At 38.6% G+C, this 12,567-nt stretch overlaps 2 protein-coding genes across 8 annotated transcripts in view; one reads left to right on the top strand and one right to left on the bottom strand.

The window, feature by feature from the left end:
• Positions 1-12,567, top strand: part of FAM229B (family with sequence similarity 229 member B) — a 79,750-nt gene that overhangs the window by 51,271 nt on the left and 15,912 nt on the right. The window contains exons 6-7 of one of the 2 annotated variants that reach the window (XR_010134339.1): positions 2,361-2,454; positions 3,146-3,979. The exons of the other annotated variant lie outside the window; for it this stretch is intronic. The gene's annotated coding sequence lies outside the window, so the exon portion shown is untranslated. Of the gene's footprint in view, positions 1-2,360; positions 2,455-3,145; positions 3,980-12,567 lie in introns of those variants that run through there. 2 annotated transcript variants of the gene reach the window in all.
• The window catches only part of LAMA4 (laminin subunit alpha 4), a 189,690-nt gene that overhangs the window by 28,896 nt on the left and 148,227 nt on the right, over positions 1-12,567 (bottom strand). For all 6 annotated transcript variants that reach the window (XM_055391543.2, XM_055391544.2, XM_055391545.2 and 3 more), the window contains exons 17-24: positions 12,448-12,564; positions 10,132-10,311; positions 6,768-6,907; positions 4,091-4,264; positions 3,329-3,474; positions 2,731-2,893; positions 1,723-1,856; positions 1,090-1,261 (exon numbers count right to left, since the gene is read on the bottom strand). In XM_055391543.2, the coding sequence (XP_055247518.1) occupies positions 1,090-1,261; positions 1,723-1,856; positions 2,731-2,893; positions 3,329-3,474; positions 4,091-4,264; positions 6,768-6,907; positions 10,132-10,311; positions 12,448-12,564 (1,226 nt within the window). The remainder of the gene's footprint in view (positions 1-1,089; positions 1,262-1,722; positions 1,857-2,730; positions 2,894-3,328; positions 3,475-4,090; positions 4,265-6,767; positions 6,908-10,131; positions 10,312-12,447; positions 12,565-12,567) is intronic.

Genomic DNA, 12,567 nt, shown 5'->3' on the forward strand with positions numbered 1-12,567 from the left:
TTTTGTTGATGGGAACAATGTAAATGCAATCCTACAAAAACTCTCCTATCAGCTCTATTAAAACATTTGAGGGAAGAAATTTCTAACCTTTAGAAAAATATTTCAAATAAAGATTTTCAATAGCTTTGAACCCTTTTATTAAAGTTTACAAAATGATACCTGGTTAGCTTATAAGAACTAATATTAGAAAAAAGGAAATACACCAATCAAATCTCAAAGACAACCTTTGCCACTTGGTGAATGTGATTGAAAACTATTTGAGTTAGTAGGCACAGCTAATGATATGGTTCTTTCATTTTTTATTTTTGTGAGGTGTCTTGTCTAGTTACAACCACCAATAAAATTACTGTTGAAATAAACTGGACTTACGACAAGACTTTTGAATCACTGTGTCACAAAGAGTTTAAGGATTTTTGAAAATATTTAGCATACTTAATTACATTTTCTCACTAAAACTATTTTCTTTGAGCTGTACAGTAGATAAAGTACTATTAAAAATAATTTTAATGAGAGAAAAACATTTCTGTATCATTAATAAATAAGTCAATTTAATCTTCATTTTAAATATATATACTCTTTTATTTTATATCTTTATATAATTTGTCCTTTATTACAAGCTTTGACTGTTTCATACTATATTTATATCTGTTTATAGTACACACGTATCATTTATAAACAAAGATATATATGTGTGTGTGTACATACATATATACTTACATACACACATACATATATACAAAGCATGCAAGCTTTGCTTTAAAATTGATTAGGGCATATGGTTTGGAAAAATTAGGAGCCCAGTGCAAAATTTCTGCAGACACCCTGCTCATCTAGATCTTGGTTCTAATTTCCTCAAAGTTCTCTTAGTTTATTTATATCCAAAAATGTACTGTGGGGAAATGCATCTCAGGGTTGCTTTTATTTATTGCTGTCATTACTTTCCTGAAGAAGAAAATCCAATTTGACTTTCTAAACTAGAATTTCAGTTTGATGGCATGACACACTAGACCTGGGAAGGTTCCTGGAAACATGAGTAGCAGAAAGTAAAGGAAATAAAGGAGAAGTAGTAGGACTTGTATTTTTACTCACTCCATTGACCATCAGGAGAATAAGGCCGTTGTCAGCTGGTGTTCGAACTTCTATGTCAAAGCGAGTCACCTGACCAAATTTCCCTCTCCTTGTGATGTCTCTCACCACGGCATAACCGGAGCCATCGAAGAAGTAACTGGCAGCCCGACTCTGAGTGAAGGCCAGCTTATCTCTGAAATGGAAACACAAGGGTCATTTGAACACTACAGTTTCTGTTATGCTTTTCAAGTGAAGCCCTTTTAACCCATTCTTCTAACATCTTTTGTGGACCTTACAACATTTAAATGAAGTCCTGTTGTCTGCAAGGAAGAGATAAAGAGGTATTTGTAGGTATGTTAAATGGATTGTTTTCTTCTGTATCCTGTGTGCTAAGACAACTGAAGTCTCCAGGGACACCCTAGTCTCTGGAATCCTAAATCAAGGCTGCAAACAAGTTGTTTTAACACTTCATACTTGGGCATGCTCATCTATGATAGAGAACAGGTGAAGAGTTTTTTGCAGGTATGACTTATGTAGTTTCAAAACTGGCTTCCCCAAAGAAAAGTTTGAGAACCTGAATATTGACTCATACTTGTTCTATCTGCTGCTCTTGCATGAATATCCAAGTCTTTAGTACTCTCAACCGTCTCTTACCGGGCACATGGCACTGATGTGGAGGGGTCCATATTATAGATGTGCTTAAAGTTGTACAAGCTGATCACATCATTATTCAAAGTGGCCAGTTCCAGGCAGCCAACAAAGCCAGGTAGGTTTAAGCTGGTAGGGAGCTACGCAATAGAAAAAGTAAAACCACTTGTCTCATGGTCATATTTTACTCAGACATCACAGAACAGACAATGCAACTAATAGTAGGTCAAGGAGACCTACCCCTTTGTAGAAATATCTTTCTAGACCCGAGTGTGTTTATGCCAAATCATTTAGATATGGCGTAACTTGTCAGTTGTGCAAATCTTAGCAGAGAAAGTGGGATTTACTGAGCATAGATTATGTGCTGGTCATAGGCTGTACAGTGAATTCATGACAAAAATCAGTCCTTACGCCAGCTTTGTGAGGTAGGTATTCTTGTTCTCATATAATGAGAGGGAAAATAATTCTCAGATAAATTCCAATTCTGTGCCCATAACTAGTAATAATAGTCCTGAAATTGGAACCCTAGATCAACTTCCCATCTTCTTCAACCTTTCCTTTATCCCCCTTCATCAGATTTCATACTCTCTCCGAAGTCCCACCCCCTCTCTCATCCCAGATACTTTATTTCATACCCGTATTAGGTGAGATAACTGAATTTTTGAAACCACCACTGCAAAGCTGAAGATTAGATCTAAACTGTGGTGACACCACAAGCTACGGACCTTCCTGTGGCAGGTGGGGGTAATATTAATTACATATGCATGTATCAGAATGAATGAACTGATCTTCAGGAGTTAGCTATAACTTGAAAGCATTTGACATTATGAAAATACGAGTAGCATAGACCAGATTTACACATCAGGTTTATAGATTCTGGTTCAGAATTCTACTCCCCCATGAACTAAGCTCTTAAAGTGATATCAGCAACCCCCAAGTCATTATAGGTTTATGGATTTATAAAAACAATTACTGTAGATTTGTAATAGGTCAAAATATAGCTGTATGGCTGACCTTGAAGTTGGAAGGCACTCCACCAACATAAAACACTGTGTCCTCAGGGTCCAGGTCCAGCAGAGAGTCATCTCCCAAAAATTCCCCCTTTTTAATGAACTTTTCCTCTGCTGTGCTACTTAGACTCGGGACTGTTAAAAACACCTTTCCATGTTTTCCCACCCTATTGAGATAAATAATTTTCACTTGTTATTATATAATTCATAGAAAATACTTTTTAAATGTCAAAATGTTAATGCTCCCTCATCACAAAATGGGTAATTTTGTGACACTAATAAGCATTTACAAAATACCACAATCAATGAGAAAGAGAAGAAAGACATTCCATTTTGAAGTTAATTCATGGATTGACCAGGTAAAATCTAATAATCAGATCGTGATTTAGAAATGACTTTTTTTTTTCTTTCCTACTAAGGTGTTTGGGAAAGAATACAAGAATAATGGAAGAAAACGGAGCAAGAATAAAGGGAGGAAAATGCTATTTATAACATCCACAGGAAGACTGCGTATGTGTGTGCATGTGTGCACGCACATGTGCACGTTCAACAGGTTTCTTGTGATATGTGCATATATGCCCTGTGTCATGGATTCACTGTACCTTTCAATCTTGACAATGCTGAAGTAAGCAGGCCAGGAACTGACGGGCTTGGAGTCCAGGGGAATCTCCACATCTTTAGTTCCCAAATTATAGACGTATACCAGGTTATCATTTTTGATTGCAAGACCCATATACTCTTTTTTGGCCTGAAATATCAAGAAGTAAGAAGTCATTTAAATAAAATTCATATGAATGAACATCATCTTTTTTAAAGGACAATCAGAAATCCAAATATTTGGGTATATACAAGTGACTTCTGGCCTGAATTATTATCCGAAGCTCCTGTGAGCAGGCAGTGGCTCTTCCTTTCCAGCCTCCCTGTGGCCACATCAGAGTCTGCTGGCCCCATCCTTGCTCAGGCTCGTGGAAATTTGTTGGCTGCCAGGAATGGGCTAATTTTGTGAGGCTAACCCAGGAATATAATATAGCTTGACAGTACCGATCACTATGCATCTCCAAACAGGATGCAGCATCAAACAGAATAGGCTTCCGTCTTTCTGAAAGTCTTTGAGGTGTTCCATTCAGACTCATCAAAGTTAGTAGTATGATAGTGATAGGAAACAATCCCCACAATATCCCACACAGAGAAGAAATGACTTGTCCTTGAGTCATTCTTTTAATTTTGCCATTAAAATGAGATCTTCTGAGTTACCAGAATGGGCATTGTTTTGGTTTGTTTGCCCAGGTGGCTTTATTTTAGGCAAGAGAAAAAGCAGCTTTCCTTGTAAATATTATTCCCTCCTTTCAAACTCATGTGCTTACGTTTTTGCTTCCGAGGTACAGGATAAACTGATCCGCAGTCTCGGTCAGTTCCGGCCGCTTCACAGGGGGTTTCATGTACAGGCTCAGAGACGTGAAGGCCTTTAAGTCATCCATACTGGTTCTCGAGTGCACTTCCACAGCTGACTGGCCATCAAACATCATGGAGACTTGGATCTGGAGTGACACAACGGTTTCATTAAAAGTGCTTTGCAGAAATGGGCAGAATGCTTTCCCGTGGTTCCCTCATTCGTGACAGGGGCCTCTAAGCTCTCTTCACCTCCATACCTTTAGTTATTTACCACATCCTCCCCTAGTTGAAGAGAAGACTTAGGGCAGATTGTGACACAGTAGTTTAAAGTGGGGTGAAAGAAAGCAAAAAAAAGTGGTGACTAAGTAGATCCAAGAATGAGGATAAATATGAATTCCACCACGAACAGTATACTTGGTTTAGGTGAACTAAACAACTTGCTCAAGTTGTCTGGTCAGTATACAATTAACAAGGCTCATACAATTTATACAAAACTAATTGTTTGGGAGAAGTAGAACGAATTTTGGTTACTAATACAGCTGGGACTTTGTCCCTAGGGTCCTCATAAAAGGGACATGGGGTGAGGCTGTGAGCAACATCCTTGCCCTTGTCTACACGGTTGGGAGGGGTCTGGACTAGCTTTGTAGTCTCAGACCAGGTGGGCTCTGCCACTTCCTAACTATGTAACCTTGAGCAAGTCACTTAACCTTCAGTTTCCTCATCTGTGAAATGAGGATAATAAATTTGTTGTGAGCATGAAATACGATAACTATAAAGTGCTTTCCAGTGCCTGGTCCTACCATTATAATAACTGTAATAATGAGTTCATAAGGTGCCTCTTATAATGGCTCACAGAAAGGCATCACAACAAAGCACAATTCAGTAAGTGCATTTCTAAGAGGCCCAATATGATATGCTGAACTGGTCTGATTCAGGGGTAATTTTTAGAGTATTTACAAGTGGATGGATTGTGTATACTTATGTCATTTATCTGAATCTTTCCAAATGATTAGGCATCTTTATATTAATTTATTAATATTGATTTGGCTAATGTGGGTGGTCAGTGAGCTCAAGGCTCTATTTCCAAATGACTGGAGTGCAGCTGTCCTATGTTACCAGTTGAGTAAAAACTAATACTTTTTTTTTTTTTTTTTTGGAGACACAGTCTCACTGTCACCCAGGCCGGAGTGCAGTAGCACAATGTCAGCTCACTGCAACCTCCGCCTCCCAGGTTCAAACAATGCTCGTGCCTCAGCCTCCTGAGTAACTGGGACTACAGGTGTGTGCCACCACGCCCAGCCAATTTTTGTATTTTGGTAGAGACAGGGTTTTGCCATGTTGGCCAGGCTGGTCTCAAACTCCTGGACTCAAGGGATCTGCCCACCTTGGCCTCCCAAAGTGCTGAGATTACAGGCATGAGCCACTGCACCCGGCCAAGACCAATACATCTTAATAAACAAGAAGTGTGGGGGATTAAAGTCTTACATTAATAAGTGAGAGTCTGAGAATAGTGCATGTCTGCATGAAAAGCATCCCACTTGGGGGCACTGAGTGAGCTCCCAACTCCCAAAGGTGGGGCTAAGTCTGTCTTTAGCAAATGGTCTTAGGTGATTAAGGTCCCAAAGTCATACTCTTTATAGAAATAATATTACAAGAAAGCACTCATAAAAACCTAGCTTTTAGAATGCCATTTCTTGATGTACCTTTAGATAAACCTTTTTTGAAAATGTTCACTGGGTTATCTAAATAAGGTAATTTGTCACAAGGGACCATTTATCATCATTTAAAAGTCAGGTCTATTTACCAAGAATAATCTTCTACATTATGAAATAGTTGATTTCTAACTCTTCTTTCTGTCAGTAATTAGGACCAGTAGTCTGCTCAGGCCGATTCTTAACTGAGAAAATAAAACCATATACTTTGGTCACAAAAAGTGAGTCTGGTCTATGAATCAATTAAAAAAATTCAAGAGGTCCAAGAACAAGCTCCACTTTGCCACACTGAAAAGTAATTGCTATGTCAGGAGATGTTCCTACAAATGCCAGCTCTAGTTATCTTCTGCTAAGTTGCTTCTATATGTGTCCCAAAACACATATAGTGTGTTTGTTGAGTTTATTCCTCTTAGCCAGTATGTGATTCCTCAGTCAACCCTGCGGGTGGTCAGTAAAAGCTTCTGCATAATTTGTGTTGTACCAGATAATTTCTTGAAGGGGTAGGACAGATGGGATAGATTATTCCATTATAGTAATTGCACTAAAGCAGCTGTTAAAATAACAAATAAAATATAAGAACGAATTGAGGCTTTTATTGAGGCTTTACTTCTTTTGCTATATTAGCTTTATTGACTAGTTTAACTCTGTGGTTTTTAAACCTGGCTACACATTAGAATAACCTGGGAGTTTTAAAGAACATACAGGTACTGAGAGCCCTTTCTCTACAGAGTCTGATCTATTGCTTTCAGGTTGGGACCAGGAATTGGTTTCGTTTTCAGTGTTCCTCACGTGTTTCTAATTAGCAAATGGGGCTGAGAACTACTGAGTTGGAGAATACAGCAGAAAGGTCCAGGCTCTGGAAGCTGCCCAAGCAGCTGGAGCTCAGCTTCGTGTTATTATTATCGCTGACTGACTGATGAGTCTTTTCATCAGTTACCTTGCTGGCAACACTTCTGGTCTGAGCAATGAGCTCTCGGATCCTCTGGATGCTGGCAGAAACGTTGCTTGCAGGTCGCTTCTGCTCAACCGTACGAAGCTGATCCAGGAGCTGAGGGACAACCTCGGTCAGATTTCTTACTGCAGTTAATAAAAATTAATCATTTAAGAAAATAACTCAATATTATATTTCAAGAATCAGATGTAGACAACAAACATGGATTACATATGGTAGAACTAAGAGAAATTATTTTTAATCCTGCAAAATTAATAGTAAAGCCTGTAAGATACATAGATGTGCTTTGATCAGGGAATAGGTTGAGGCAGACATCTGGGCCAGACGGACTCAGCTAGTTTAGGGCACAGGTGCATACTCCATTTGTTATATAACCTGTTTGTGTAAGCTCATACTTGGCTTACAGCCACTATTGTTTGAAAAGGTATAACTGCCCTGCCGATGCCATGCACAGGACGTGTGCTCTTGCACCCAGAGAAAGAGAATGCCAAGGCCGCCTGTCTTGCAGACGGACAGAGGGAGAGCCAGGGCTCGACATGGCTCAGGCGTGCTGGTGCCCAAAGACAGAGTAATGCTACTGACCCCTGTAGGGGAGAGCCAGTTGCCTTGAAGGTAGGCATGGGGGAGCCAGGAACCGGCTTGTGCCTGGAAAGAGAGAAAGTTAAGCTGCTGACCCTGAAGGCAAGAGCGAGCCGACTGCTCAGCTGTGTGTGGGAGCAACCAGAGCCAGCAGCCGAGACAGAGCAGACAGTGTGAGAGAGCTTCTGATGAGAGAGCTGCTGAACAGAACTACATTTCACCTGTCTACATCCCTCAAGTGTTCTTTCAGCCACCCACCCACTCCACTCAGACCTCAGTATGGGCTCGAACCTGACCCCAAGCATGACATTTGGCATAGTCGTGGACCTAACAAAGCCCAAAGCACAGTTCGTTTCTATTTTTGTGACATTTATAGTACTTACTGATCTAAAAATTGTATCTAGAGCCGGCTTTTTCTAAAGGGCAGGGTCCACGGTGTATATACAAATGTTCCTTTAACCATATAGCACAGGTTCTGCTTGCATTTCTAATATAACTGATATAACAGGTCAAGAGGAATACTGGGAAAAAAGGTGGGAAGATTGTTTCCCACCTTTTTTCCTTTTCTATGTTTTCTTCCTCTTCTATGTTTTCTAAACATAGAAAAGAGCGCAAGTCAGATGGGCTTGATGGCTCACGCCTGTAATCCCAGAACTTTGGGAGGCCACGGCTGGTGGATCACCTGAGGTCAGGAGGTTGAGACCAGCCTGGCCAACATGGCAAAACCCCATCTCTACTAAAAATACAAAAATTATCCAGGTATGGTGGTGCACGCCTGTAATCCCAGCTACTCGGGAGGCTGAGGCGGGAAAATCGCTTGAACCCGAGAGGCAGAGGTTGCAATGGGCCAAGATCACACCACTGCACTCCAGCCAGGGCGACAGAGCGAGACTATGTCTCAAAAAAAAAAAAGCACCAGTCATAAGAATACAGCTTGATGAGAGAAACTCAAAACAAAGAGAATGGCATAAATTTTTCCAGAGTTTCATTGACTGAACAGTGGTTCTTAAAGTGTGGTTCCCAGACAAGCAGCAGCAGCATCACCAGGAACTTGTCAGAAATGCAAGTTCTTGGCCCTGTCCCGAGCCCACTGAATCAGCAATTCCTGGAGTGGGATCCAGCAGTCTGTTTAACAAGCCCTCCAGGTGATTCTAATGCACACTAGTATTTGAGAACCATTGGCTCAGAGACGAAATACTTTTGAGGTATTCTCTTACCTAAGGGCAGGGCCATGGTCATTAAGCATTAGTAGCTGGGCAAGAGCAAGCGTCTTCCTAGAGAAAAACTAAACTCAGATTCAGGAGACTATGTCAGTGCAGATCAAGGAAACATCCCTTCTCTGTACTTAGGACACACGATGTTTCTCCAGCGCAAGGAATAGAATTAAGTAAAATAATAGCAACTATCAGTTTATTATATTGATTAATACAGAGGTAAATATTTATTGTTTGGATCACTGACAACGACATTTATTTTAGAGTATACTAGTCTTTAAAAACTAGAGATAATATACTTAATGAATTATGATAGATATTGATTATGGAAATGTTTATAAGACAGAGTCCCCCTGCTCCCTACAATCAATTCTCTCAGAAAAAGGGAGCCATCTTATATTAGAGTACTTATAAAGTGTCTTACATTATGGTATCCTCTTTCATTTACTTTGTTTTGAACCACAAAATGCTATTTGAGAAAAGCACAGTAAACAATTTCAATTTTTTGAAACTTCTGGATGCTTATTGGAATCACTTGATAAGACTGGTAAAAAATGGGAAAAAAATGTAACACAGATTTGGTACATATTCCCGAGGCAATATCATTATAAATGTAATAATTGAATTTCATATAGGCAAATCTTTTAAAGACAAAATTTTAAAAGCACTTCCTTGAGTGGTTACATGGAAGAAACGAATATATACTTAAAACATCATTATAAAAGAGCTATTTTACTGTTATGGGAATGGGTATTTGTAAATTGGAATAAAATTTGTAGCGACAGATCATATATGGATTTATGACATTTCTTAATTCAGATACAAGTGAAGGTAGTATTGTATGCAAAACCATATTGGAGAACAAAAAGTTCTAGTCATGATTTGTCATGATATTGACAGACATTGCTGTTTAAGAAGTTATGAAGGGATTGGATAAAAATGTGAGAATGGAAAAAGCGAAATTTCACAAGTACTGCCTGGTTCTAATATCTACAAAATAAGTTAGGTAGACATGAAAATATTTCATTTTCATTTCTATAGAACTGTATATTCAAGTTGGCCAACACGCTGTTCTTAATAGAAAGCTGGAGTTAATGTTTGGCCGTATTCAGTACTTGTTGGTAATAACCTGCTTTACTCAGATAAAGAAAAAGCAATGTTGCCTAGTAAAAGCAATGCCATTTAGTAATTTTTTTCTAAAAGCTAAACAGTATTTTGTTAAGATTATTTACCCAACATTTGATTAACCTTGTTCCCTAAAAGATAAGTCTTATGTTGATACAATTGCTACCATAATTTCACATAGAAAAAATTATGACTCTTTACCAATCCATCTAGTGTTCATGCGAAATATATGTATGTTTCTCATATGTATTTAGACAGGTATAGATAGATAGATAGATGAACAGTGCAAAACCTTTTCTTTTTCTAAGCTAACTTCTATAATTTTCGAATCCAAAACCCAAATGAAGAAAACTGTTTTTTGACAAAAGATGTATAGAGTTTAATGGCCAATTCCTTAATTAGATTCAAATTGTGAAATTTCTAAGTGATACCTGCATCCCTAGCAGAGTTCACTGCAGTGTTGTAGGCAGAAGAGTCAAAATGTTGAAGATTCTGTGACCAGTTGGTTAGATTGTTGGCCATGGGGGCAGTGGCCTGCTGCACCTGCATCGTCGTCCTGTTGGCTTCCTCGGTGATCAGTCTAGACTGCCCCAGGCGCTGCTGGGCATCCCCTTTACACAGAGCACAGGGTCATTCACTTTGCAGAGAAGCTGGATATTTGTTGGGGAACATTAACACCCCTTTAACCCTTGAATGAAACAGATCTCACATTTTGGGCTCTTAAGCAAAAGTAAGATTTTTGGATAACCATGTGGCTCACTGAAAACATTTCCAAATTAAGAGGTAAATTTAAAAAGGAGAGTAATTGTATTTCCTATAACCTGGTAAGAAAGCCATAGAAAATGCATATGAGATTTTAACTCATAAGAGGTTTGTGTCTGAAATTAATTGCAAATATCACTGTCTTTTATGAAAAAGTAGGCTTGTGGAACACTTCTGCCATAAAAATGATTCTATAGAAGTTAATCAATAAAGAAATATATTTTTTAATAGAAAAAAAGCAAATTTCAAAGAGTTTTAGTAGTGAATTCCCATTTTTGTTAAAAATTACATCTTTAAAATAACCGTGATGTAAATTTACAACAAAAAATTTTGTCTAGGGGATGGGATTGTAGGTGATTTTCTTCTTTTTTTCTTATCCGCATTTTCTAATATTTCTATAAGAATTATTTATTATTTTTATAAAAATAATTATAATTCATTTAGGTGACTTTATAACTTCAAATTTTATAAATTTGAAGTTATGCCCTAATTTGGTTATTGGATTGGTTATATGCCCTAATTTGGTTATTGGATTTCTTTGGCCCCAACTGTAATGTAATTAGAACTGTAAAACAATTATAAATTTGAAGTTATACCATCACCTAAGTGAATTATAATTATTTTTATTATAAAAATAATACTTAATTTAATAATATATAAAAAATAATTTATTAAAGTGAGGATATATTTCATTTAGCCTCACATATTCTGGATTCTGATAAATGCTAGTTTCAATCCTGAATCTGCTTCTTACTGGCTGTGCCTGTTGCAGCAAGTTCCCTAACCTTCATGAACCTCAGGGTTCATATCAGCCTGAAGGCAATAGTGGTACTTATCCCCATGACATAAAGTATTAATATGGTTGGCTGTGTTCCCACCCAAATCTCATCTTGAATTGTAATCTCCATAATCCCCATGTGTCATGGGAGGGATGGGTGGGAAATAATTGGATCATGGGGGCAGTTTTCCCCATGCTATTCTTGTGATAGTGAGTTCTCATGAGATCTCATGGTTTTATAAGTGTCTGGCATTTCCCCTTTGCTCAGCAATCATTCTCTCTCCTGTCACCCTGTAAAGAGGTGCTTTCTGCCATAACTGTAGTTTTCCTGAGGCCTCCCCAGCCATGCAGAACTGTTAGTCAATTAAACCTCTTTTCTTATAAATTACCCAGTGTTGGCTATTTCTTCATAGCAGCGTGAGAACGGACTAATACAGCTATGTTGAACACTTAGGAAAATGCCCAGCTCACACTAAGCATCAATAAACAGTCATTCTGATGATGGTGATGATGAGGCTTCTCCATGAAGGACCACTCTCCAGGCCAGAGCTTTGGTGCACTGTAGCACTGTAGCTAGGATTTGCTCATTCTAGTAAAACACCCATATGCTGCACTAGTGTTTTAACTTTCACTGTGCGAAGGAAGGCACATCTGCTTCCAATCACATCTATCTAAGATACCACTGCAGTCCCAGATTAAGCAAAACGTGTGCTTTTGTTTCTCTATTTGGGCTTGTTGGTCTCCCTGGTTTCTATTTGGTCTCTGGGCCTGTTGCTTATATGGTAAGAATGACTTGACATGTAACAGAGGGAAGCTGTTTACAGCTGGGCCAAAGAAATCCAATAACCAAATTAGGGCATATTGTTATGAGGAAGGATGTTCATAAGAAAGCCATTACCAAACACTATAAACAGCATGATCCCATTAAAAGACACACACACACACACACACACACACACACAGGAAATGCTGGAAAAAAAGGCTCTCAAATCTAAAGGTCACCTCTAGGTGGTGTGATTACAGCATCTATATTTAGTTTCTTCTTTTTGTTTTCTAGAACTTTTTTCTGTGATGAACGTATTTTGTCATCAGAAAATAACATTTATGTATAAAATCATTGACAAAGAATTACGTAATCCTCCCTTGAAGGTTTACCTTACACTCCAGTGAACCAACAGATGAGACTTCAATTCTCTCTGATGCTTACCTCTCTCTGCTGCTTGTAGTTGCTTAACGGCATCACTGAGTCTGGTTTTAAGGGCACTTTTCCTTGCTAGGGCTCCACCCACACGCCTGCTAGTGTCAGCCACTGCTTCATCACTGCCTG

Source organism: Gorilla gorilla, chromosome 5, assembly GCF_029281585.2.
Source record: "Gorilla gorilla gorilla isolate KB3781 chromosome 5, NHGRI_mGorGor1-v2.1_pri, whole genome shotgun sequence".
NCBI lineage: Eukaryota > Metazoa > Chordata > Mammalia > Primates > Hominidae > Gorilla > Gorilla gorilla.